Here is a 26,508-nt window from a genome sequence, read left to right as displayed (position 1 = left end):
GTGCGCCTGGCGCGGGGCATTGTGGGTCGCTGGCAGTGTACTGTATTGCTATTGGCGCGCGGCTGCCAACCTTACTTTTATAGAAGGAACAATAAAAATGTTCTGAGACGTGTCTGAACCCTCATGGTAGCCCGGGCAGAAGGGATGGACCTCACAAGAGTGCTCTGTACTTCAGTTCATGGTGCGTCGCTTCTGGGGGTGCACGAATAGGTCCAAGGTCTGGCTTTTTGTTCAGCTCTATTTTAGTAATTTGTTCCTTGCTGCCCTCCCTCTAACCTCTTCTCTTCAAGAGGAGGCCAAGGATTGGGTCTAGAGGGCCTCGGAGTGCACCCTCCACCCCCTTGGAGGTGTGTGGAATGGGACCTGCTGCACATGGTGCACCTTTAACATTCTATCTTTGCCAGGCCTCTGCTGCCTGCCTCGTCCTGGTACCATCTTTGTGTCTTTGCATGGTTTCTTATTCCAGGTGCCCAGTCACCCTGGCACTTGGGCATCGCCCAGGTGCCCTGCCAGGTGGTGCCATCTGTCCTGCTGGAACAGATGCACTCTCTAGCTCCTGGTGCCCTGCCAGGGGGTGCTATCTATCCTGCTAGTTGCAAAAAGAACAATTGATGGAACAGTCCAGCCCGAACTGCCAAGCCAGGTCCTCCGTGAACTGGAAACAAGCATCCTAGGACCGGTTTCTAATTTTCAGCCCTCATCAACCAGGCTAATTTGACTCCAGTGGCAGGGAGCCCGGGCCCCACGTCTGGGCATACCCGTCCCACTCGGGGTGAAAATTGCAAAAAACACAATTGATGGACAGAATGCAGAACAATGTCATACATTCACCCCAGTACAGAGATCTGGGCCTAAAGCCATCGTTTTTTTGCTCACCATGCCATTCCAGAGTAAACCCAGCCATGTGGAAATCTATCCTACTAGGGCAGATGCATTCCTGGTGCCCTGCCAGGTAGTGCTGTCTGTCCTACTGGGGCAGATGCAGTCCCTAGCTCCTGGTGTCCTGCCAGGCGGTGTTGTCTGTCCTGCAGGGACAGATGCAGTCCCTAGCTCCTGGTACCATGCCAGGCGGTGCTATCTGTCCTGCAGAGACAGGTACAGTCCCTAGCTCCTGGTGCCCTGCTGGGAGGTGCTGTCTGTCCTGCTGGGGCAGATGCAGTCCCTAGCTCCTGGTGCCCTGCCATGCGGTGCTGTCTGTCCTGCAGAGAGAGGTGCAGTCCCTAGCTCCTGGTGCCCTGCCGGGCGGTGCTGTCTGTCCTGCAGGGACAGGTGCAGTCCCTAGCTCCTGGTTCCCTGCCAGGCGGTGCTATCTGTCCTGCAGGGACAGATGCAGTCCCTAGATCCTTGTGTCCTGCTGAGGCAGAGGCACTCCCTAGCTCCTGGTGCCATGTCAGGCCTGTGCTATCTGTCCTGCAGGGACAGATGCAGTCCCTAGCTCCTGGTGCCATGCCAGGTGGCAGTCTCTGCCCTGCAGAGAAAGGTGCAGTCCCTAGCTCCTGGTGCCCTGCCAGGCGGTGCTATCTGTCCTTCAGGGACAGATGCAGTCTCTAGCTCCTGGTGCCATGTCAGGTGGCACTCTCTGCCCTGCAGGGACAGATGCAGTCCCAAGCTCCTGGTGCCCTGCCAGGCGGTGCTGTCTGTCGGGCAGGGACACATTCAGTCCCTACCTCCTGGTGCCCTGCCCGGCGGTGCTGAGACAGGTGCAGTCCCTAGCTCCTGGTGCCCTGCCAAGCGGTGCTGTCAGTCCTGCAGGGACACATTCAGTCCCTAGCTCCTGGTGCCCTGCCAAGCGGTGCTGTCTGTCCTGCAGAGACAGATGCAGTCCTTAGCTCCTGGTGCCCTGCCAGGCGGTGCTATCTGACCTGCAGGGACACATTCAGTCCCTAGCTCTTGGTGCCCTGCCAGGCGGTGCTGTCTGTCCTGCAGAGACAGATGCAGTCCTTAGCTCCTGGTGCCCTGCCAGGCGGTGCTGTCTGTCCTGCAGAGACAGATGCAGTCCTTAGCTCCTGGTGTCCTACCAGGCGGTGCTGTCTGTCCTGAAGAGACAGGTGCAGTCCCTAGCTCCTGGTGCCCTGCCAAGCTGTGCTGTCTGTCCTGCAGGGACAGATGCAGTCCTTAGCTCCTGGTGTCCTGCCAGGCGGTGCTGTCTGTCCTGAAGAGACAGGTGCAGTCCCTAGCTCCTGGTGCCCTGCCAGGCAGTGCTATCTGTCCTGCAGGGACAGATGCAGTCCTTAGCTCCTGGTGTCCTGCCAGGCGGTGCTGTCTGTCCTGAAGAGACAGGTGCAGTCCCTAGCTCCTGGTGCCCTGCCAAGCTGTGCTGTCTGTCCTGCAGGGACAGATGCAGTCCCTAGCTCCGGGTGCCCTGCCAAGCGGTGCTATCTGTCCTGCAGGGACAGATGCAGTCCCTAGCTCCTGGTGCCCTGCCATGCGGTGCTGTCTGTCCTGCAGAGAGAGGTGCAGTCCCTAGCTCCTGGTGCCCTGCCGGGCGGTGCTGTCTGTCCTGCAGGGACAGGTGCAGTCCCTAGCTCCTGGTTCCCTGCCAGGCGGTGCTATCTGTCCTGCAGGGACAGATGCAGTCCCTAGATCCTGGTGTCCTGCTGAGGCAGAGGCACTCCCTAGCTCCTGGTGCCATGTCAGGCCTGTGCTATCTGTCCTGCAGGGACAGATGCAGTCCCTAGCTCCTGGTGCCATGCCAGGTGGCAGTCTCTGCCCTGCAGAGAAAGGTGCAGTCCCTAGCTCCTGGTGCCCTGCCAGGCGGTGCTATCTGTCCTTCAGGGACAGATGCAGTCTCTAGCTCCTGGTGCCATGTTAGGTGGCACTCTCTGCCCTGCAGGGACAGATGCAGTCCCAAGCTCCTGGTGCCCTGCCAGGCGGTGCTGTCTGTCGGGCAGGGACACATTCAGTCCCTACCTCCTGGTGCCCTGCCCGGCGGTGCTGAGACAGGTGCAGTCCCTAGCTCCTGGTGCCCTGCCAAGCGGTGCTGTCTGTCCTGCAGGGACATATGCAGTCCCTAGCTCCTGGTGCCCTGCCAGGCGGTGCTATCTGTCCTGCAGGGACAGATGCAGTCCTTAGCTCCTGGTGCCCTGCCAGGCGGTGCTGTCTGACCTGCAGGGACACATTCAGTCCCTAGCTCTTGGTGCCCTGCCAGGCGGTGCTGTCTGTCCTGCAGAGACAGATGCAGTCCCTAGCTCCTGGTGCCCTGCCAGGCAGTGCTATCTGTCCTGCAGGGACAGATGCAGTCCTTAGCTCCTGGTGCCCTGCCAGGCAGTGCTATCTGTCCTGCAGGGACAGATGCAGTCCTTAGCTCCTGGTGCCCTGCCAGGCGGTGCTGTCTGACCTGCAGGGACACATTCAGTCCCTAGCTCCTGGTGCCCTGCCAGGCGGTGCTGTCTGACCTGCAGGGACACATTCAGTCCCTAGCTCCTGGTACCATGCCAGGCGGTGCTATCTGTCCTGCAGAGACAGGTACAGTCCCTAGCTCCTGGTGCCCTGCTGGGAGGTGCTGTCTGTCCTGCTGGGGCAGATGCAGTCCCTAGCTCCTGGTGCCCTGCCATGCGGTGCTGTCTGTCCTGCAGAGAGAGGTGCAGTCCCTAGCTCCTGGTGCCCTGCCGGGCGGTGCTGTCTGTCCTGCAGGGACAGGTGCAGTCCCTAGCTCCTGGTTCCCTGCCAGGCGGTGCTATCTGTCCTGCAGGGACAGATGCAGTCCCTAGATCCTTGTGTCCTGCTGAGGCAGAGGCACTCCCTAGCTCCTGGTGCCATGTCAGGCCTGTGCTATCTGTCCTGCAGGGACAGATGCAGTCCCTAGCTCCTGGTGCCATGCCAGGTGGCAGTCTCTGCCCTGCAGAGAAAGGTGCAGTCCCTAGCTCCTGGTGCCCTGCCAGGCGGTGCTATCTGTCCTTCAGGGACAGATGCAGTCTCTAGCTCCTGGTGCCATGTCAGGTGGCACTCTCTGCCCTGCAGGGACAGATGCAGTCCCAAGCTCCTGGTGCCCTGCCAGGCGGTGCTGTCTGTCGGGCAGGGACACATTCAGTCCCTACCTCCTGGTGCCCTGCCCGGCGGTGCTGAGACAGGTGCAGTCCCTAGCTCCTGGTGCCCTGCCAAGCGGTGCTGTCAGTCCTGCAGGGACACATTCAGTCCCTAGCTCCTGGTGCCCTGCCAAGCGGTGCTGTCTGTCCTGCAGAGACAGATGCAGTCCTTAGCTCCTGGTGCCCTGCCAGGCGGTGCTATCTGACCTGCAGGGACACATTCAGTCCCTAGCTCTTGGTGCCCTGCCAGGCGGTGCTGTCTGTCCTGCAGAGACAGATGCAGTCCTTAGCTCCTGGTGCCCTGCCAGGCGGTGCTGTCTGTCCTGCAGAGACAGATGCAGTCCTTAGCTCCTGGTGTCCTGCCAGGCGGTGCTGTCTGTCCTGAAGAGACAGGTGCAGTCCCTAGCTCCTGGTGCCCTGCCAAGCTGTGCTGTCTGTCCTGCAGGGACAGATGCAGTCCTTAGCTCCTGGTGTCCTGCCAGGCGGTGCTGTCTGTCCTGAAGAGACAGGTGCAGTCCCTAGCTCCTGGTGCCCTGCCAGGCAGTGCTATCTGTCCTGCAGGGACAGATGCAGTCCTTAGCTCCTGGTGTCCTGCCAGGCGGTGCTGTCTGTCCTGAAGAGACAGGTGCAGTCCCTAGCTCCTGGTGCCCTGCCAAGCTGTGCTGTCTGTCCTGCAGGGACAGATGCAGTCCCTAGCTCCGGGTGCCCTGCCAAGCGGTGCTATCTGTCCTGCAGGGACAGATGCAGTCCCTAGCTCCTGGTGCCCTGCCATGCGGTGCTGTCTGTCCTGCAGAGAGAGGTGCAGTCCCTAGCTCCTGGTGCCCTGCCGGGCGGTGCTGTCTGTCCTGCAGGGACAGGTGCAGTCCCTAGCTCCTTGTTCCCTGCCAGGCGGTGCTATCTGTCCTGCAGGGACAGATGCAGTCCCTAGATCCTGGTGTCCTGCTGAGGCAGAGGCACTCCCTAGCTCCTGGTGCCATGTCAGGCCTGTGCTATCTGTCCTGCAGGGACAGATGCAGTCCCTAGCTCCTGGTGCCATGCCAGGTGGCAGTCTCTGCCCTGCAGAGAAAGGTGCAGTCCCTAGCTCCTGGTGCCCTGCCAGGCGGTGCTATCTGTCCTTCAGGGACAGATGCAGTCTCTAGCTCCTGGTGCCATGTTAGGTGGCACTCTCTGCCCTGCAGGGACAGATGCAGTCCCAAGCTCCTGGTGCCCTGCCAGGCGGTGCTGTCTGTCGGGCAGGGACACATTCAGTCCCTACCTCCTGGTGCCCTGCCCGGCGGTGCTGAGACAGGTGCAGTCCCTAGCTCCTGGTGCCCTGCCAAGCGGTGCTGTCTGTCCTGCAGGGACATATGCAGTCCCTAGCTCCTGGTGCCCTGCCAGGCGGTGCTATCTGTCCTGCAGGGACAGATGCAGTCCTTAGCTCCTGGTGCCCTGCCAGGCGGTGCTGTCTGACCTGCAGGGACACATTCAGTCCCTAGCTCTTGGTGCCCTGCCAGGCGGTGCTGTCTGTCCTGCAGAGACAGATGCAGTCCCTAGCTCCTGGTGCCCTGCCAGGCAGTGCTATCTGTCCTGCAGGGACAGATGCAGTCCTTAGCTCCTGGTGCCCTGCCAGGCAGTGCTATCTGTCCTGCAGGGACAGATGCAGTCCTTAGCTCCTGGTGCCCTGCCAGGCGGTGCTATCTGTCCTGCAGGGACAGATGCAGTCCTTAGCTCCTGGTGCCCTGCCAGGTGGTGCTGTCTGACCTGCAGGGACACATTCAGTCCCTAGCTCTTGGTGCCCTGCCAGGCGGTGCTGTCTGTCCTGCAGGGACAGATGCAGTCCTTAGCTCCTGGTGCCCTGCCAGGCGGTGCTATCTGTCTTGCAGGGACAGATGCAGTCCCTAGCTCCTAGTGCCCTGCCAAGCGGTGCTATCTGTCCTGCAGGGACAGATGCAGTCCCTAGCTCCTGGTGCCCTGCCAGGCGGTGCTGTCTGACCTGCAGGGACACATTCAGTCCCTAGCTCTTGGTGCCCTGCCAGGCGGTGCTGTCTGTCCTGAAGAGACAGGTGCAGTCCCTAGCTGCTGGTGTCCTGCCAGGCGGTGCTGTCTGTGCTACTGGGACAGATGCAGTCCTTATCTCCTGGTGCCCTGCCGGGCGGTGCTGTCTGTCCTGCTGGGATAGATGCAGTCCCTAGCTCCTGGTGCCCTGCCAGGTGGTGCTATCTGTCCTAGAGGGACAGATGCAGTCCCTAGCTCCTTTTGCCATGCCAGGCGGGACTCTCTGCCCTGCAGGGATAGATGCAGTCCCTAGCTCCTGGTGCCCTGCCAGGCGGTGCTGTCTGTCCTGCAGGGGCAGATGCAGTCTCTAGCTCCTGGTGCCCTGTTGGGCGGTGCTATCTGTCCTGCAGAGACAGATGCAGTCCCTAGATCCTGGTGCCATGCCAGGCGGCACTCTCTGCTCTGCAGAGACGGGTGTAGTCCCTAGCTCCTGGTGCCCTGCCAGGCGGTGCTATCTGTCCTGCAGGGACAGATGCAGTCCCTAGCTCCTGGTGCCCTGCCAAGCGGTGCTGTCTGTCCTGCAGGGACAGATGCAGTCCCTAGCTCCTGGTGTCCTGCCAGGTGGTGCTATCTGTCCTGGAAGGACAGATGCAGTCCCTAGCTCCTTTTGCCTTGCCAGGCGGGACTCTCTGCCCTGCAGGGATAGATGCAGTCCGTAGCTCCGGGTGCCCTGCCAGGCGTTGCTGTCTGTCCTGCAGGGGCAGATGCAGTCCCTAGCTCCTGGTACCATGCCAGGCGGTGCTATTTGTCCTGCAGAGACAGGTACAGTCCCTAGCTCCTGGTGCCCTGCCGGGAGGTGCTGTCTGTCCTGCTGGGGCAGATGCAGTCCCTAGCTCCTGGTGCTCTGCCATGCGGTGCTGTCTGTCCTACAGAGAGAGGTGCAGTCCCTAGCTCCTGGTGCCCTGCTGGGCGGTGCTGTCTGTCCTGCAGGGACAGGTGCAGTCCCTAGCTCCTGGTGCCATGCCAGGCTGCGCTCTCTGTCCTGCAGGGACAAATGCAGTCCATAGCTCCTTGTTCCCTGCCAGGGTGGTGCTGACTGTCCTGCTGGGACAGATGCAGTCCCTAGCTCCTGGTGCCATGCCAGGCAGTGCTATCTGTCCTGCTGAGGCTGATGCAGTCCCTAGCTCCTGGTGCCTTGCCAGGCGGCACTCTCTGTCCTGCAGGGACAAGTGCAGTCCCTAGCTCCTGGTGCCATGCCAGGCAGTGCTATCTGTCCTGCTGGGGCCGATGCAGTCCCTAGCTCCTGGTGCCTTGCCAGGCGGCACTCTCTGTCCTGCAGGGACAAGTGCAGTCCCTAGCTCCTGGTGCCATGCCAGGCTGCGCTCTCTGTCCTGCAGGGACAGATGCAGTCCCTAGCTCCGGGTGCCATGCCAGGGTGGTGCTGTCTGTCCTGCTGGGGCCGATGCAGTCCCTAGCTCCTGGTGCCATGCCAGGCAGTGCTATCTGTCCTGCTGGGGCCGATGCAGTCCCTAGCTCCTGGTGCCATGCCAGGGTGGTGCTGTCTGTCCTGCTGGGGCCGATGCAGTCCCTAGTCCTTTGCCCCTTGGCATTCTTTCTTTACTCCTGTCACACATCTCCTGTTCTTGGTTTCTTGCTTTATATCCCTATCGCAACCCTTCTCCCGAGGTTCATTCCTTGATGCCGTCCGTCACTTCCGGTGTCCTGGCTGACTAGTGTGTCATCTTTGGCTCGTTTCCCTCTGCAGCCCTGACGGCTGCTCCTGGCATCGGCTCCATCTTGGGGTGCCCACTCCTGTTATGGTGGCTCTTGATGGTCCTCTCTGGCATTATGTTTCCTCTCTGGCTTTACCCAATCCCTCCCACCCCCCTGTCTGTCTCACCGCCTGGTTCATGACACCAGCTACGGGCTCCTTGAAGCACCCCTAACCCATAGAGAGTCGGATATTACATAAGTCCAAACACAGTCTGGATCCCAGTAAGAACTGGTGCAGCCTTTAGATCCAGGAGGTGTCCCCACCAATGGGAATGTTCACTTGTGGGTTGTAGTTCTGCAGTTATGTGACCTTAATATAGGTTTCCCAAATGAATTGCCCCAATTGGCGGCACCTTACGACACCATTTGCCCCTGTGCAGTAGCTTGAGGTCAGTCGGGGCCTTAACTAGTCTCCGAGAAGCACCTGAGCACTGGTACCAGGCCCCTGATCACCATTGAGCGAGGCACAGACAGTCTTGGTGCCCAGAAGCGCTGGCATTGACTTTACTGGCGCTGCATGATTCTTGTCTGGGTGCTGGAGTTTCTTAGGCGCAGGTATCTATGTGCAGTGCCCTTTGAGAGCTGCACCGAGGCTGGGAGGCCCCGACATGCAGCAAGCTTGCTACACCCTACCCTTGTGCCTGGGCCCTCTGCCTCCTTGACTCAGGCTGTTATGAAACTCTTAGGAAGGGACCCACACTCCAGTACTGGAGAAACTCCCTCAAGACCTATATACTTTTCATTATTAGCATGATTTACATATATTTACTTTGTTCATACACAACAATAACCTCAGGACCAATGAATTACATTTCTTTGATATTTTATTTCATCATTCTTTTTGATTTTCATTTCCATGTCTTATAAATCCATAACTCTTTGTTTGTTCATTTTCATTTCTTAAAAATATTTTTGTCTTTTTTTTGGTATATATTATTTTGTGCAAAATACATATTACAGCAAATACAAACAATCTTATAGCAAATAGCCCCTGAACTATAAAAACACAATACTATTAATACAATGCCACTCATACACTAACATTCATTCTAACCTATTACCATCCACACATTCCATACAGATGCAGTATCTGAACAAATCTTGATCTGATATGCAGAGAGAGAATTTTTACTGCCTAAATTTTAACCATCAGATGTTAAAGATGAATTCCACGCAAGGTCGGCGCGCGTTTCAGTGGATTATGTACCACCTTCCTCAGGACCTATGCAGATACAAACATTCCTTACACAACAAAAGCCAGGGGATCTGAAATAAAAAAAAAAGATATTGTTGTGAGCATCATTTTTTTAAAAACATATTGCACAAGTTTACGTTTGAGCTAGCCAATGGCCACACAGCTGTGAAGAAGGTCTCCAAACTAGATTGGACTAGTTTCATTTAATTCTATCAGCGATATTAGACATATCACAGTCAAAAGCATAAGCAATAGCCATCACCAAGTAGAATAGAAGCGAACCGTGGAAAGAAAAGTTATAAATAATAAGGGTATCATAAATTTACAAGGATATGTCTTCCTAAATGACTACCCTTTGCTACAAATCTCTTTGGGGGAAAAAAGTTACAAATCTACAAAACTACCAACCAGTGTAGCATGCTTGAGTACTATTCCTAAAGTGACAGACGACTGGACTCACTATTCTTTCACAAAGATGTGTGCCTGCAGTCTTCTTTAGAATTCAGTTGGTAATACTCAGTTTTTCAACAGTCCCGGTTTGCATCAAGAAATATTTATTCCAAAGAAATATAAGAGAAAAAACTGTCAGGAAGCTATACTAATCTATTCTACTTAGTACCTTTTTGGTTTATAGGTTAAAGGGGTACTAAAACACGCGGCAGACATATTCAAAGATCCAGCCAGAGCACTTCTACTCAATCCCAGGATTGAGAAGAAATATAAGGCGGCCCCTACAGACCTTACTTATATTAAATCTAAGTTGCCTTTAGACTCACTAGTAGTAGCAAACGCGCGAAAGAGAGCTAACTCACAAACAACAGGAGATGCTCCCCCTCCTGACAAAGAATCTAAAATATTAGAAGCCTCAGACAAAAGAGTAGCCTCACAGGCTGCTAATTCATGGACGATTGCGAAAACACAAGCTCTACTAGCACGCTATGATAGAGCACATTACGATCAGCTTGAAGGTTTACTGCAACACCTGCCAGAACCTTTTAAAGCTCACGCTAACGACCTCATACAGGAAGGCAAATTTATAACTAATGCTTCCATTAAATGTGCGCTTGACGCAGCTGACACATCAGCAAGGTCCATTAATACTAGTGTATTACTACACAGACACGCGTGGCTACGCATCTCTGGTTTTAAAAACGAGGTGCAATCCACCATCATCAACCAACCAGTAAACCAAAACTTCCTGTTTGGCCCTGCAGTACATACCATCTTAGACAAAATGAAAAAAGATACTGAAACTGCTAAGTCTATGGGCGCACTTCAGTTTCAACAACATAGAGGTTCCTTTTGTCGCTCTTCCTACAGAGGCTCCGCAAGAGGCAACACATCACAAACTTCCTCTACATACAAAAGCAACACCCAAAGTTTCTTTAATAAAGGCTCCAACAGAGGAGTTTATAGGGGCAACAATAACAAGGGTAGGGGACGTGGAGGCAATAACACCAGAGCCTCCACTGCTGCCTAACAGTGACTTCATCACACTCCCTCCAGACCATCCAACACCAGTCAGAGGCAGAATCAAATAATTCCTAGCAGTCTGGAACTCCATTACCACAGACAGGTGGGTGAGACAAATTATCCAGTATGGTTATTGCCTGAAACTCACTTCTACTCCACCCAACATACCACCCAAACACCGTCCTATGTCCAAAGATCACATCACATTGTTACAATCGCGTCCATGCTATAAAAAGAAGCAATAGAACCAGTCCCTTTTCAACACCAAGGGACAGGAGTATACTCTCTATACTTCCTAATTCCCAAAAAGGATGGGTCCCTCAGACCAATATTGGACCTCAGACCTCTAAAACAATACATACACTCAGAGCATTTCCATATGATCACTCTACAACAAGTACTCCTGTTACTCCAGCAAGGCGACTTCCTTGCTACATTAGACCTCAAAGATGCATATTTTCACATGCCTATACATCCAGCTCACAGGAAATACCTCAGATTCACAATAGATGTTCAACATTATCAATTCAAAGTTCTCCCCTTCGGGGTGACTACAGCCCCAAGAGTTTTCACAAAATGTCTAGCGGTAATAGCAGCACACCTCAGAAGGCAACACATCCACGTGTTTCCATACCTCGACGATTGGCTCATAAAAGCCAACTCGTACGTGCAGTGTGCAAGCCATACATCTCAGACACTCCAGCTGCTGCACAGTCTGGGTTTTTCCATAAATTACCCAAAATCACATCTACAGCCCTCCCACATACAGCAATATCTGGGGGCTACAATAGATACCTCAGTAGCAAAGGCATATCCAAATCCAGCCAGGATAGCCAACATGCAGACTCTCATTCAAAAGTTTCAGCCACAACACTCTTTGCCAGCTCGAGTGTTCATGCAGCTCATAGGCATGATGGCCTCCTGCATATTCATTGTCCCTCATTCCTGACTTCAAATGCGTCCACTGCAAGAATGCCTAGCACGGCAGTGGAACCAAGCTCAAGGACAACTAAAAGACCTAGTGTTGGTAGACAGTCGCGCTTACAACTCTCTGCAGTGGTGAAACCCACAAAACCTTTCCAAGGGGTGACTGTTCCAAGAGCCGGTTCCACAAGTAGTACTAACACCGGAGGCATCACTGACAGGTTGGGAAGCCCACTTACTTCAATACACAGTCCAAGGGCTCTGGACAATCAAACAAAAGAAACTGCATATCAACCAACTAGAGTTGCTAGCAATATTTCTGGCACTAAAAGCATTCCAGAAATACTTGTACAACAAGGCTGTGTTGATCCGGACGGACAACATGACAGCCATGTATTACATCCAGAAACAAGGAGGGACACACTCTCCACAGCTGTCTCGCCTAGCACAGAGCATATGGAGGTGGGCAATTCCCAAAAACATTTTTCTCCTAGCAGAACATCTGCCAGGGAAAGACAATCAAATAGCAGATCTGTTAAGCAGACACAGCCAACAGATACACGAATGGGAGATTCACCCTCAAGTTCTCCAACCATTCTTCCAAGAATGGGGGCATCCATACATAGATCTGTTTGCCACAAACGAAAACTCAAAATGCCAGTACTTTGCCGCCAGGTTCCCTCATCCGTTGTCACAAGGCAATGCGATATGGATGAACTGGTCAGGCAGATTTGCGTACGCTTTTCCACCAGCCCTACTGATTCCTCTGGTGGCACGCAAACTACGCCAGCAGTCACTCACAATGATCCTGGTTGCTCCCACATGGGCAAGACAGCCATGGTACACAACGTTCCTAGAACTTTCAGTAGTTCCCCACCAAAGACTGCGCCTCTCGCCCCATCTTTTAACTCCGAACCAAGGAGAAATCAGGCACCCAGATCCCAATCAGATGAACCTAGCGATCTGGCTCCTGAAGTCTTAGAGTTCGGATTCCTTAACTTGCCTCCTGATTGCATGAACATTATCAAGGAGGCAAGACGGCCAACTACTAGAGCATGCTACGCAGCTAAATGGAAAAGATTTGTAATTTATTGCAATAATAACGAAATCAATCAATTAGATGCTTCCATCCAAAACATTATCTGTTACCTCTTGCATCTTCAAAGATGCAATCTAGCATAATCTTCCATAAGGCTACATCTTGCTTGCAGCATATCTCCAGAACAGACAACACCTTTCCCTGTTTAAAGTACCCCCAATCAAAGCTTTTATGGAAGGTCTTAAAAGGATAATCCCTCCAAAGCACCCACCTTCACCAGTCTGGAACTTAAATGTAGTACTTAACAGACTTATGGGACCTCCATTCGAACCACTCCATTCATGTGAATTACAATTTCTAACATGGAAGGTGGCATTCTTGATTGCCATTACCTCCCTCAGACGAGTGAGTGAGCTACAGGTACTAACTTTTCAAGAACTTTTCATGCAAATACGTGCAAATAAGGTAGTACTTCGGACTAACCCTAAGTTTATGCCAAAAGTCATATCCACTTTCCATATCAATCAATCAATAGAATTGCCAGTTTTCTTCCAAAACCCACAGTCAGTAGCTGAAAGAGCCCTACACACACTAGATGTAAGGAGAGCTCTGCTATTTTATGTTGACCGGACTAAATCATTTAGGAAAACAAAGCAACTGTTCGTTGCTTTTTCCGCACAACATAAAGGTAATCCCATCTCAAAATCAGGAATAGCCAGGTAGATAGTTGAATGCATTCAAATATGCTATCAAAAAGCTAAACACACTCTAACAGTTCCCCCAAAAGCACACTCTACGCATAAAATGGGGGCATCCATGGCTTTCCTGGGGAATATTCCTCTTGAAGACATATGTAGGGCAGCTACATGGTCTACCATACACACTTTCACTAAACACTTATTGTGTAGATGTGCAAACAAAGCAGCAAGCTGCTGTAGGCCAGGCTGTCCTTAAAACTCTTTTTCAGACTGCTGCAGCTGGTACAGGTGACCACCGCTAGAGGAGGTACTGCTATACAGTCTATGCTAAGATATGAATTCAGCAGCCCACATGCCTCAAACGGAAAATGCTACTTACCAGTATGCATCTGTTCTTGGCATGTAGGGCTGCTGATATTCATATCGCCCGCCCTCCTCCCCGGTGCCTGTAGCAGCTGCAACATTTTCTTTTGCATGGCCATCTCTTACCTTACTATCTCCATCTCTGCCACAATGGCGAAAAACAATCTGAGGATGGAGAAGATGCCCATGCGCACTGTAGTCCAGGGGAGGAGTCACCTATCTCGTGATACTTCGAAGACTCTTCCAGGACAACAAGGTGCAATCATCCGGACCCAACACTAGGCGGCGATCTATGCACAGATATGAATGTCAGCAGCCCTACATGCCAAGAACAGATGCATACTGGTAAGTAGCATTTTCCTTTTGGAAGATGAAATAGTGTGCCCAGTGGAACTAAACTCGAGCTTTTTAACTGGTGTAAAACCTGAGGTAGGAGCAGATCTCCCAACCATAGGAATTATCTTGAGTTTCAGCAATGATGCCACTTGAATGGACCATGTAAAAATGTGCCCACTCCACACTCCCAGCATTAGAAGTGTGAAGGACCTGAAACCTGCCAGACAACGGTGATGGATTAAACCCAGATCTTTTGACTGGGTGTGAGTGTTTGATTGATTCAGATGCTCTGTCCATCACCACCCCCTTTTGTACCGCTTTTGGCCGCCATAAGTGTGGCAGGGTATGCTCAGACGTGAGTCCCTTGCTCACTTTGCCACTGGATTCAAGCAAGCTGGGCTGAAGACGGCTGGATTGCCAGAAACCGGTCCTCGGAAGCATGTTTCCGGTCCAGGGAAGACATGGCTTGGCAGTTCCGGCTGGACTGTTCCCGTGAGGCACAGGGTCAGACTGATTTGCATATAGCCATGTCTGAACTGGGGTGGTAGAGTGGGCTAAAGAACGGTGATGAATTAAACCCAGATCTTTTGACTGGGTGTGAGTGTTTGATTGATTCAGATGCTCCGTCCATCACCACCCCTTTTGTACCGCTTTTGGCCGCCATAAGTGTGGCAGGGTATGCTCAGACGTGAGTCCCTTGCTCACTTTGCCACTGGATTCAAGCAAGCCGGGCTGAAGACGGCTGGAATGCCAGAAACCGGTCCTCGGAAGCTTGTTTCCGGTCCAGGGAAGACATGGCTTGGCAGTTCGGGCTGGACTGTTCCCATGAGGCACAGGGTCAGACTGATTTGTATATAGCCATATCTGAAATGGGATTGCAGAGTGGGCTAAAGAACGGTGATGGATTAAACCCAGATCTTTTGACTGGGTGTGAGTGTTTGATTGATTCAGATGCTCCGTCCATCACCACCCCTTTTGTACCGCTTTTGGCCGTCATAAGTGTGGCAGGGTATGCTCAGACGTGAGTCCCTTGCTCACTTTGCCACTGGATTCAAGCAAGCCGGGCTGAAGACGGCTGGAATGCCAGAAACCGGTCCTCGGAAGCTTGTTTCTGGTCCAGGGAAGACAAGGCTTGGCAGTTTGGGCTGGACTGTTCCCATGAGGCACAGGGTCAGACTGATTTGCATATAGCCATGTCTGAACTGGGGTGGCAGAGTGGGCTAAAGAACAGTGATGGATTAAACCCAGATCTTTTGACTGGGTGTGAGTGTTTGATTGATTCAGATGCTCCGTCCATCACCACCCCCTTTTGTACCTCTTTTGGCCGCCATAAGTGTGGCAGGGTATGCTCAGACGTGAGTCCCTTGCTCACTTTGCCACTGGATTCAAGCAAGCCGGGCTGAAGACGGCTGGAATGCCAGAAACCGGTCCTCGGAAACTTGTTTCCGGTCCAGGGAAGACATGGCTTGGCAGTTCGGGCTGGACTGTTCCCATGAGGCACAGGGTCAGACTGATTTGCATGTAGCCATGTCTGAACTGGGGTGGCAGAGTGGGATTAAACCCAGATCTTTTGACTGGGTGTGAGTGTTTGATTGATTCAGATGCTCCGTCCATTACCACCCCCTTTTGTACCGCTTTTGGCCGCCATAAGTTTGGCAGGGTATGCTCAGACGTGAGTCCCTTGCTCACTTTGCCACTGGATTCAAGCAAGACGGCTGGAATGCTAGAAACCGGTCCTCGGAAGCTTGTTTCCGGTCCAGGGAAGACATGGCTTGGCAGTTCGGGCTGGACTGTTCCCATGAGGCACAGGGTCAGACTGATTTGCATATAGCCATGTCTGAACTGGGGTGGCAGAGTGGGCTAAAGAACGGTGATGGATTAAACCCAGATCTTTTGACTGGGTGTGAGTGTTTGATTGATTCAGATGCTCCGTCCATCACCACCCCCTTTTGTACTGACAAGGATTCTGAGCACATGATGCAAACGCACCGGCTCCTGTCTCCGGGACCTTGTTCGCGCTATATAAAACTTTATAAATAAACCCAAGTGTCAGACAGTGTCTCACTGGCTCGGTAAGAGATAGGAAAGCCTGCATGTTAACCAGTACCTGACTAAGATTCTCTCTAATAGCAAACCTCACAAGAGACTTGAGGATCGGTGCAAGTGAACGTATATAACATGTATACTAGTGCATGTGTTCAGCCCTCCCTTTGCCAATACCCGTAGAGAGACAGTCAAGGTCAAATCTACTGAACTCATAAAGGCCAGTGTTTTTTTTATTTCTTTGTTTGAAAAGTTAATCGCTTAAGTAAAAACCACCACAGATTGTAAATACTTAACAAAGCAAAATAATATAGCAGGAGTTACTATTATCTATAAATGGATCCATATTTGTGGATAAACTGTGTTCCTGTTTAGTTGCAAGACTGTAATAATAATCCCCAAACTGCCCAAGGTCACAGATTAGTTTTCACATGTGCCTTAGCTGTTTTTGCATCTTGACACATGGGGTATAGATTTCAGAATAATGGTTGCATATGTTAAGTGAATGTTAGGTGAATAATGGAATGTGTGCTTAAAAATATCACTACATGTCTTCGCGGATTGTCCGTTGAGGTCTTGCATTAATCCTTTCTAAATTTCTATCCATCTTCAACATGAAAAAGAGACCCATGGATAGGAGGAATGTAGTCAAAGCCAGTTCACTGAGGGTGAAACCGGTCAGTGTGTGCTTGGTGTGTCCTGGGAGGCACACCTGCTCGGTGTGTGAGGATGCAAGCGTGTGTCCTGGGAAGCACACCTGCTTGGTGTGTGAGGATGCAAGCGTGTGTCCTGGGAAGCACACCTGCTCGGTCTGTGAGGATGCAAGCGTGTGTCCTGGGAGGCACACCTTCTCGGTGTGTGAGGATGCAAGCGTGTGTCCTGGGAAGCACACCTGCTCGGTGTGTGAGGATGCAAGCGTGTGTCCTGGGAAGCACACCTGCTCGGTGTGTGAGGATGCAAGCGTGTGTCCTGGGAAGCACACCTGCTCGGTGTGTGAGGATGCAAGCGTGTGTCCTGGGAAGCACACCTGCTCAGTCTGTGAGGATGCAAGCGTGTGTCCTGGGAGGCACACCTTCTCGGTGTGTGAGGATGCAAGCGTGTGTCCTGGGAAGCACACCTGCTCGGTGTGTGAGGATGCAGGCGTGTGTCCTGGGAGGCACACCTGCTCGGTGTGTGAGGATGCAAGCGTGTGTCCTGGGAAGCACACCTGCTCGGTGTGTGAGGATGCAAGCGTGTGTCCTGGGAAGCACACCTGCACGGTGTGTGAGGATGCAGGCGTGTGTCCTGGGAGGCACACCTGCTCGGTATGTGAGGATGCAGGCGTGTGTCCTGGGAGGCACACCTGCTCGGTGTGTGAGGATGCAAGCGTGTGTCCTGGGAAGCACACCTGCTCGGTGTGAGCATGCAAGTGTGTGTCCTGAGAAGCACACCTGCTCGGTGTGTGAGGATGCAAGCGTGTGTCCTGGTAGGCACACCTGCTCGGTGTGTGAGGATGCAGGCGCGTGTCCTGGGAAGCACACCTGCTCGGTGTGTGAGGATGCAGGCTTGTGTCCTGGGAAGCACATCTGCTCGGTGTGTGAGGATGCAAGCGTGTGTCCTGGGAGGCACACCTGCTCGGTGTGTGAGGATGCAGGCATGTGTCCTGGGAGGCACACCTGCTCGGTGTGTGAGGATGCAGGCGTGTGTCCTGGGAAGCACACCTGCTCGGTGTGTGAGGATGCAGGCGTGTGTCCTGGGAGGCACACCTGCTCGGTGTGTGAGGATGCAGGCGTGTGTCCTGGGAAGCACACCTGCTCGGTGTGTGAGGATGCAAGCGTGTGTCCTGGGAGGCACACCTGCTCGGTGTGTGAGGATGCAGGCGTGTGTCCTGGGAAGCACACCTGCTCGGTGTGTGAGGATGCAAGCGTGTGTCCTGGGAAGCACACCTGCTCGGTGTGTGAGGATGCAGGCGTGTGTCCTGAGAAGCACACCTGCTCGGTGTGTGAGGATGCAAGCGTGTGTCCTGGGAGGCACACCTGCTCGGTGTGTGAGGATGCAAGCGTGTGTCCTGGGAAGCACACCTGCTCGGTGTGTGAGGATGCAGGCCTGTGTCCTGGGAGGCACACCTGCTCGGTGTGTGAGGATGCAAGCGTGTGTCCTGGGAAGCACACCTGCTCGGTGTGTGAGGATGCAAGCGTGTGTCCTGGGAGGCACACCTGCTCGGTGTGTGAGGATGCAAGCGTGTGTCCTGGGAAGCACACCTGCTCGGTGTGTGAGGATGCAGGCGTGTATCCTGGGAGGCACACCTGCTCGGTGTGTGAGGATGCAAGTGTGTGTCCTGGGAAGCACACCTGCTCGGTGTGTGAGGATGCAGGCGTGTGTCCTGAGAAGCACACCTGCTCGGTGTGTGAGGATGCAAGCGTGTGTCCTGGGAGGCACACCTGCTCGGTGTGTGAGGATGCAGGTGTGTGTCCTGGGAAGCACACCTGCTCGGTGTGTGAGGATGCAAGCGTGTGTCCTGGGAGGCACACCTGCTCGGTGTGTGAGGATGCAGGCGTGTGTCCTGGGAAGCACACCTGCTCAGTGTGTGAGGATGCAAGCGTGTGTCCTGGGAAGCACACCTGCTTGGTGTGTGAGGATGCAAGCGTGTGTCCTGGGAAGCACACCTGCTCGGTGTGTGAGGATGCAGGCGTGTGTCCTGAGAAGCACACCTGCTCGGTGTGTGAGGATGCAAGCGTGTGTCCTGGGAGGCACACCTGCTCGGTGTGTGAGGATGCAAGCGTGTGTCCTGGGAAGCACACCTGCTCTGTGTGTGAGGATGCAAGTGTGTGTCCTGGGAGGCACACCTGCTCGGTGTGTGAGGATGCAGGCGTGTGTCCTGGGAAGCACACCTGCTCGGTGTGGGAGGATGCAGGCGTGTGTCCTGGGAGGCACACCTGCTCGGTGTGTGAGGATGCAGGCGTGTGTCCTGAGAAGCACACCTGCTCGGTGTGTGAGGATGCAAGCGTGTGTCCTGGGAAGCACACCTGCTCGGTGTGAGGATGCAGGCGTTTGTCCTGGGAAGCACACCTGCTCGGTGTGTGAGGATGCAAGCGTGTGTCCTGGGAAGCACACCTGCTCGGTGTGTGAGGATGCAAGCGTGTGTCCTGGGAAGCACACCTGCTCGGTGTGTGAGGATGCAGGCGTGTGTCCTGGGAGGCACACCTGCTCGGTGTGTGAGGATGCAAGTGTGTGTCCTGGGAAGCACACCTGCTCGGTGTGTGAGGATGCAAGCGTGTGTCCTGGGAGGCACACCTGCTCGGTGTGTGAGGATGCAAGCGTGTGTCCTGGGAAGCACACCTGCTCGGTGTGTGAGGATGCAGGCGTGTGTCCTGGGAGGCACACCTGCTCGGTGTGTGAGGATGCAAGTGTGTGTCCTGGGAAGCACACCTGCTCGGTGTGTGAGGATGCAGGCGTGTGTCCTGAGAAGCACACCTGCTCGGTGTGTGAGGATGCAAGCGTGTGTCCTGGGAGGCACACCTGCTCGGTGTGTGAGGATGCAGGCGTGTGTCCTGGGAAGCACACCTGCTCGGTGTGTGAGGATGCAAGCGTGTGTCCTGGGAGGCACACCTGCTCGGTGTGTGAGGATGCAGGCGTGTGTCCTGGGAAGCACACCTGCTCGGTGTGTGAGGATGCAGGCGTGTGTCCTGGGGAGCACACCTGCTCGGTGTGTGAGGATGCAAGCGTGTGTCCTGGGAGGCACACCTGCTCGGTGTGTGAGGATGCAGGCGTGTGTCCTGGGAGGCACACCTGCTCGGTGTGTGAGGATGCAGGCGTGTGTCCTGGGAGGCACACCTGCTCGGTGTGTGAGGATGCAAGCGTGTGTCCTGGGAAGCACACCTGAACGATAGTGGCTTCTTGCTAAGTGGACTTTCTACATTGGAACCTACTCCGTGTGCACCGCTATGAAGGGTCTTTGTGATATACGCGTAAGACCCGAATAAGCAGTACAGAGGGTCTTCTGGTAAGTCTCATGGGGTAAAGAAATACAAGCATTACTGAATACAAGGATAAATATCCATTGTGTGTTTAACAGAACAAAAAAGTCAATCAAAATTGTCTGGATCCTCAATGAGCAGCACAGCTGAACTACTACAGAACCTTTTGGCAGCCAATTGCAAAGTGTGCCGGTAGCACACTCAGCGATTCCTATCTCTTATTCAGAAGGGATCAATTGTTTTTCTGAACTTTATTCAAAAATACTCAGTCAAAACAGCATGGGATGCCTTTAATACCCTCAACAGAATTTGTTTCGCGCAAATAAATTCTCCAAAGGTAAAACAGATTGAGACTCTTATACAAAAAAGTAAGACCTTCTGCCAATAGAAGTGCTGAAGAACGACCCGGAAACCTGGAGTGCGCATTTTATTCTGCATCGGGGCAAATTCCATATTCATGGACAGGGAGCATCGTTGTTCTTATACACAAAAAACGAGCAATTATCACTAAATTGCCCTTTGGAATCCCCTGGGAAGATCTTTGCGTCCAGAATTCTTGAATATCTTGAGACTGGGTATATTTGGCTGGCGTGATGTCACAAGTACAGTGAGCTTTAGACCCAATCACTCGGTGACAGATAATATTGCAGTAGTTCAGACACTCATCGATAAATATGTGGTGATTCAGTCCCAAATCTTAAATTCTGTATTTGTCCACTTCTGAGCAGCATTTCACAGGATTGATCGACCAACCCTTTGGGAGAAATTGGTTAGATTGTGGACACCCGCTAACTTACTGAGATTAATTATAGCACTTCATTCGTCCACTGGGTGTAAAGTCCTCATGGGGGGGGTGCAAGGGGTGTCCCCAAAGATTCTAACACAGATTGGGCTGAAGCAGGTATGTCTCCTGGTCCCTCTTTTGTTTTCAAATTATCTATATGATCTACCTGCCCATTTTGTAAACCTTGAGATTTCCCTCCTCACTTTGCTCACCAAGACCTGCATGTTTAATTGTACTCTGATGAGGTAGTAATTTTTGATCTTGCGCCAATTGGCCTTCAGCAAAATGTAGATGCTCTATTTAAACATGGAATGGATACATTTCTGACGATAAATATTACTACGGCCAAGGTGATGCTTTTCAGGGGAAAGAAGCAGCCCAGCCCTTTTCACCAAACGTCCATATGCCTTGCTCATGTTTTTTCTTAATTCTTGGAAAACAGGTCACATTTGACGCACACAGAGATTCAAGCGCTAGCACATATTGTTGCTGTAAGTAAGATTTATAGCACTTCTAATAAGTGCAATTTGAAAGCTCTTCTTGAAATCCATCGAGTAAAGATTCCCCCTATCTTGTCTTAAGTTCTCGAATAGAACTCCCTCCGTAATTGGTCACTTTTGAATCTGTATGAAGGAAAGATTCTTCGAAAACCATCTTCTGTAAGTCAGGCAAACTCCTGACCAGGGTTTTATAACTGGAATTCACCCTTATCAGCACGTATGCCATATCATTGGCAAATATAATTAGATGGGCGTATAATTTATTACATGCTTCTGTTGGCACCCTCAGAGATTATTGAAACACGAAACATTTAATGGAACAGGACATAACTGCACCCTTAACCTCAGGCTGCTTTCACTCAGCTGCAAAGTACAATTGACTACTTATCAATCAATCAATCTATTCATTTGTAGAGTGCACTACTTATCCGTGAGGGTCTCAAGGCGCTGGGGGGGCGGGGTGCTGCTACTGCTCGAACAGCCAGGTCTTGAGGAGTCTCCTGAAGATGAGCAGGTCCTGGGTCTGTCGTAGGCGGATGAGGAGGCTGTTCCAGGTTTTTGCGGCGAGGTGGGAGAACGATCTGCCTCCGCTTGATGGAGCTGGGGACGGTGACGAGGGCGAGGTCAGCGCAGCGAAGCTGGCAGTTTGGGTTCTAGAAGGTGATTCATTTGTTAAGGTATGCTGATCCGGTGTTGTGGAGTGCTTTGGGAGTGTGGATGAGGAGCTTGAAGGTGATCCTCTTGTTGACGGGGAGCCAGTGCAGGTCTTTCAGGTGGGCTGGGATGTGGCTGTGGCGGGGGATGTAGAGGATGAGCCGTGCAGAGGCGTTCTGTATGCGTTGTAGTCGTTTCTGGAGTTTGGCTGAGGTTCCTGCGTAGAGAGCGTTGCCGTAGTCCAGTCTGCTGCTGACTAGGGCCTGGGTGACCGTTCTTCTGGTTCCGGTGGGGATCCATCTGTAGATCTTGCGGAGCATGTGGAGGGTGTTGAAGCAGGAGGAGGAGACGGCATTTACTTGCTGGGTCATTAACAACGCAGGGTCCAGGATGACCCCCAGGTTGCGTGCGTGGTCGGTGGGTGGGTCATCTACCCAACAGCCTAGCTCCCAGCACGGCCAGCCAACATGAGTCGTCCCAGGCGGAGGGGGTGGATCAGATGATGAGGACCTCCGTCTTGTCCGAATTCAGTTTCAGGCGGCTGTTCATCATCCATTCGGCGATGGCCTTCATTCCTTTGTGGAGGTTGGATTTGGCAGTGGTGGGGGCCTTGGTGAGGAAGAGGATCAGCTGGGTGTCGTTGACGTAAGAGATGATATTGAGGTTGTGCGATCGGATGATGTTGGTGAGCGGTGCCATGTAGATGTTGAAGAGTGTCGGGCTGAGGGACGATCCTTGGGGTAGGCCGCAGATGATTTCGGTGTCTTTACAGAGGAATGGGGGGAGGCGTACACTCTGGGTTCTGCAAGTGAGGAAGGGGGTGGTCCAGGGCTTTGTCGTGGATCCCTGCGTTTTGGAGGCGTGTGCGGAGGGTGTGGTGGCAGACGGTGTTGAAAGCGGCTGAAAGGTCCAGGAGAATGAGGGCTTTGGTTTCTCTGTTGCCCAGCATGGCCCGGATGATGTGGACACCAGCACAACTTGCGCTGTTTGTAAAAAATGCCATTATTAGACTGAGCTATACTCGCGACATGACTGATCATCAGGCTACTTGTCGTTTTCTTTGGAACATAATGTCAGACAACTAACATTTATGTTAAGAAAGGGTATTGTACCCATAAAAGATGCTGGAAGGGTACAGAAAAATTGCCTGGAATATGTGATTTATGTAATGGGAGGGTTCAAGATCTAAAACGTATTCTCTTTGTGTCTCCGAATGCGACGGTGGTGGAAGGCAGAAATCCATTTATTAAACCTGTGTAATTTAAATGTAACATTAAAAAAATTGATTACTTTGCTAAAGTCTCCTCCAAATGAGTTACTTTGTTAAAATCTTTTAAAAGATTTTTTAAATCTAATAACTCTAGAGGATGTGACTTGTAATTTGATGGTAATTACATTTTTCGCTCTTTTCTGATATAATGTTTTTACTGCAAACAATGTTGATATCAGATGAGATTTAAATTGTTTAAAACATTTTTGAGTGCACTTCCTGTTGCTGCTTCCCCTCTGCACATGTATGTATCATGTGTGTGCGCAGGCGCATGTCATCATGTCTCTGTTTTCCTGCAGGGCGTTTGCAAAGATGGCGTCCACTCCGCTCAACTATGGTAGCAGCGCCGCGAAGTCCAAGAGGTGAGTCCTGTGTTGGCACTGGTGCCATTGTACCCATTGCTGGAAGAGGGGTGCTGTGTGTTTGTGGCTTTCTTCAAAGACTGTCTGTCGCCACTAGGGGGATAATGAAGGGTAGAGCTGCATCCTGGGAAAGGACTGAGGGATCTGACTGAGCCTGCAAGCCCTAAAGCAGACTCACTCTTGTTAAATGACTGACTGAGCGCTGTCCATCCTTTCCACATATAAGAGTGACTGCCTAAACAGACTCACTCTTGTTAAATGACTGACTAAGCGCTGTCCATCCTTTTCACATGGAAGAGTGATTGTCTAAAGCAGACTCACTCTTGTTAAATGACTGACTAAGCGCTGTCCTTCCTTTACACAGTGAGGAGTGACTGCCTATAAGAGCGAGTGCAGGCTCCCCCCAGTACTGAGCTTGCACTACAGGCCTGTGCCCGGGTCCATGGGGAGCTTCAAAGGCCTGGTTGCAAAGTTGAAGGAGCTCCAGCCGCCCTTCGCACAGGAAGGGTCCCATGAGCGATCTGGGAGAGCGATCTTGTAGAGCGATCTGGGAAAGTGATCTGGGAAAGCGATCTGGGAGAGCGATCTGGGAGAGCGATCTGGGAGATGATCTGGGAGAGCGATCTGGCAGATGATCTGGGAGAGCAATCTGGGAGATGATCTGGGAGAGCAATCTGGGAGAGCGATCTTGTAGAGCGATCTTGTAGAGCGATCTGGGAAAGCGATCTGGGAAAGCGATCTTGTAGAGCGATCTTGTAGAGCGATCTGGGAGGTCATCTGGGAGAGCGATCTGGGAGAGCGATCTGGGAGATGATCTGGGAGAGCGATCTGGGAGAGCGATCTGGGAGAGCGATCTGGCGGAGCGATCTGGGAGAGCGATCTGGGAGAGCGATCTGGGAGATGATCTGGGAGAGCGATCTGGGAGAGCGATCTGGGAGAGTTATCGGGGAGGTGATCTGGGAGAGCGATCTGGGAGAGTGATCGGGGAGGTGATCTTGCAGTAGTCGGACGACAAGCGGTCACAAAACTCTTGCCGCCTGTGGAAGGAAGGATGCATGCTTTGTCTGGCAACTGCAATGTAACAACTCTGAGGTCAGGTTTGAAATGAATCCTGTGCCAACACCACCACTGCTTCCCTCCACAGCTTCTGGCCTCTCTCCCTGGCATTGTGGCTGCTACAGACCCTCTGTTTTTAAACTTCTAAAATATTATACAGGGTTAGAGTGGGGCAAGAAGAACTGAAGCGACATCAAAAGGTGCTGTGATTCCCACTGAGAAGCAACTGCAATCTGTAGACGTGCACCGGGGTCACCTGCACCCCTAGGGAGACAGTCATTCCCCTGGAACACCATTCCTTAGGGATGAAGGTTCAGGGTGACCTCTACTGTCTCTGGGGCAAGAATAGACTGTGTGTGCAAGAGAGAGATGTTGAGAAAAGGATTACACAGCTGAAGTCCAGCTCTAGGGTACAGAGGAGAGCATGAGACATATACCCAGCAGTCCAGCTCTAGGGTACAGAGGAGCATGGGACATATACCCAGCAGTCCAGCTCTAGGGTACAGAGGAGCATGAGACATATGACCAGCAATCCAGCTCTAGGGTACAGAGGAGCATGAGACATATACCCAGCAGTCCAGCTCTAGGGTACAGAGGAGCATGAGACATATACCCAGCAGTCCAGCTCTAGGGTACAGAGGAGCATAGGACATATACCCAGCAGTCTAGCTCTAGGGTACAGAGGAGCATGGGACATATACCCAGCAGTCCAGCTCTAGGGTACAGAGGAGCATGGGACATATACCCATCAGTCCAGCTCTAGGGTACAGAGGAGCATGAGACATATACCCAGCAGTCCAGCTCTAGGGTACAGAGGAGCATGAGACCCCTCAGTCCAGCTCTAGGGTACAGAGGAGCATGAGACATATACCCCGGAGTCCAGCTCTAGGGTACAGAGGAGCATGAGACATATACCCAGCAGTCCAGCTCTAGGGTACAGAGGAGCATGAGACATATACCCCTGAGTCCAGCTCTAGGATACAAAGGAGCATGAGACATATACCCAGCAGTCCAGCTCTAGGGTACAGAGGAGCATGGGACATATACCCAGCGGTCCAGCTCTAGGGTACAGAGGAGCATGGGACATATACCCATCAGTCCAGCTCAAGGGTACAGAGGAGCATGAGACATATACCCAGCAGTCCAGCTCTAGGGTACAGAGGAGCATGAGACCCCTCAGTCCAGCTCTAGGCTACAGAGGAGCATGAGACATATACCCCTCAGTCCAGCTCTAGGGTACAGAGGAGCATGAGACATATACCCCTCAGTCCAGCTCTAGGGTACAGAGGAGCATGAGACATATACCCAGCAGTCCAGCTCTAGGGTACAGAGGAGCAGGAGACATATACCCAGCAGTCCAGCTCTAGGGTACAGAGGAGCAGGAGACATATACCCCTCAGTCCAGCTCTAGGGTACAGAGGAGCATGAGACATATACCCAGCAGTCCAGCTCTAGGGTACAGAGGAGCATGAGACATATACCCAGCAGTCCAGCTCTAGGGTACAGAGGAGCAGGAGACATATACCCAGCAGTCCAGCTCTAGGGTACAGAGGAGCAGGAGACATATACCCCTCAGTCCAGCTCTAGGGTACAGAGGAGCATGAGACATATACCCAGCAGTCCAGCTCTAGGGTACAGAGGAGCATGAGACATATACCCCTCAGTCCAGCTCTAGGGTACAGAGGAGCATAGGACATATACCCAGCAGTCTAGCTCTAGGGTACAGAGGAGCATGGGACATATACCCAGCAGTCCAGCTCTAGGGTACAGAGGAGCATGGGACATATACCCATCAGTCCAGCTCTAGGGTACAGAGGAGCATGAGACATATACCCAGCAGTCCAGCTCTAGGGTACAGAGGAGCATGAGACCCCTCAGTCCAGCTCTAGGGTACAGAGGAGCATGGACATATACCCAGCAGTCCAGCTCTAGGGTACAGATGAGCATGAGACATATGCTGAGACATATACCCATCAGTCCAGCTCTAGGGTATAGAGGAGCATGAGACATATACCCAGCTGTCCAGCTCTAGGGTACAGAGGAGCATGAGACATATACCCTGCAGTCCAGCTCTAGGGTACAG

General features: G+C 52.6%; 1 protein-coding gene across 1 annotated transcript in view; it reads left to right on the top strand.

The window, feature by feature from the left end:
- SCFD1 (sec1 family domain containing 1) overlaps positions 1–26,508 on the top strand; it is a 709,689-nt gene that overhangs the window by 514,295 nt on the left and 168,886 nt on the right. Inside the window, exon 18 of the mRNA XM_086936984.1 lies at positions 23,307–23,369. Within this exon, the coding sequence (XP_086793110.1) occupies positions 23,307–23,369 (63 nt within the window). The remainder of the gene's footprint in view (positions 1–23,306; positions 23,370–26,508) is intronic.

The sequence above is a fragment of the Lissotriton vulgaris genome, chromosome 9 (genome assembly GCF_964263255.1).
Source record: "Lissotriton vulgaris chromosome 9, aLisVul1.2, whole genome shotgun sequence".
Lineage (NCBI taxonomy): Eukaryota > Metazoa > Chordata > Amphibia > Caudata > Salamandridae > Lissotriton > Lissotriton vulgaris.
This window is presented reverse-complemented; position numbering and strand designations above follow the sequence as displayed.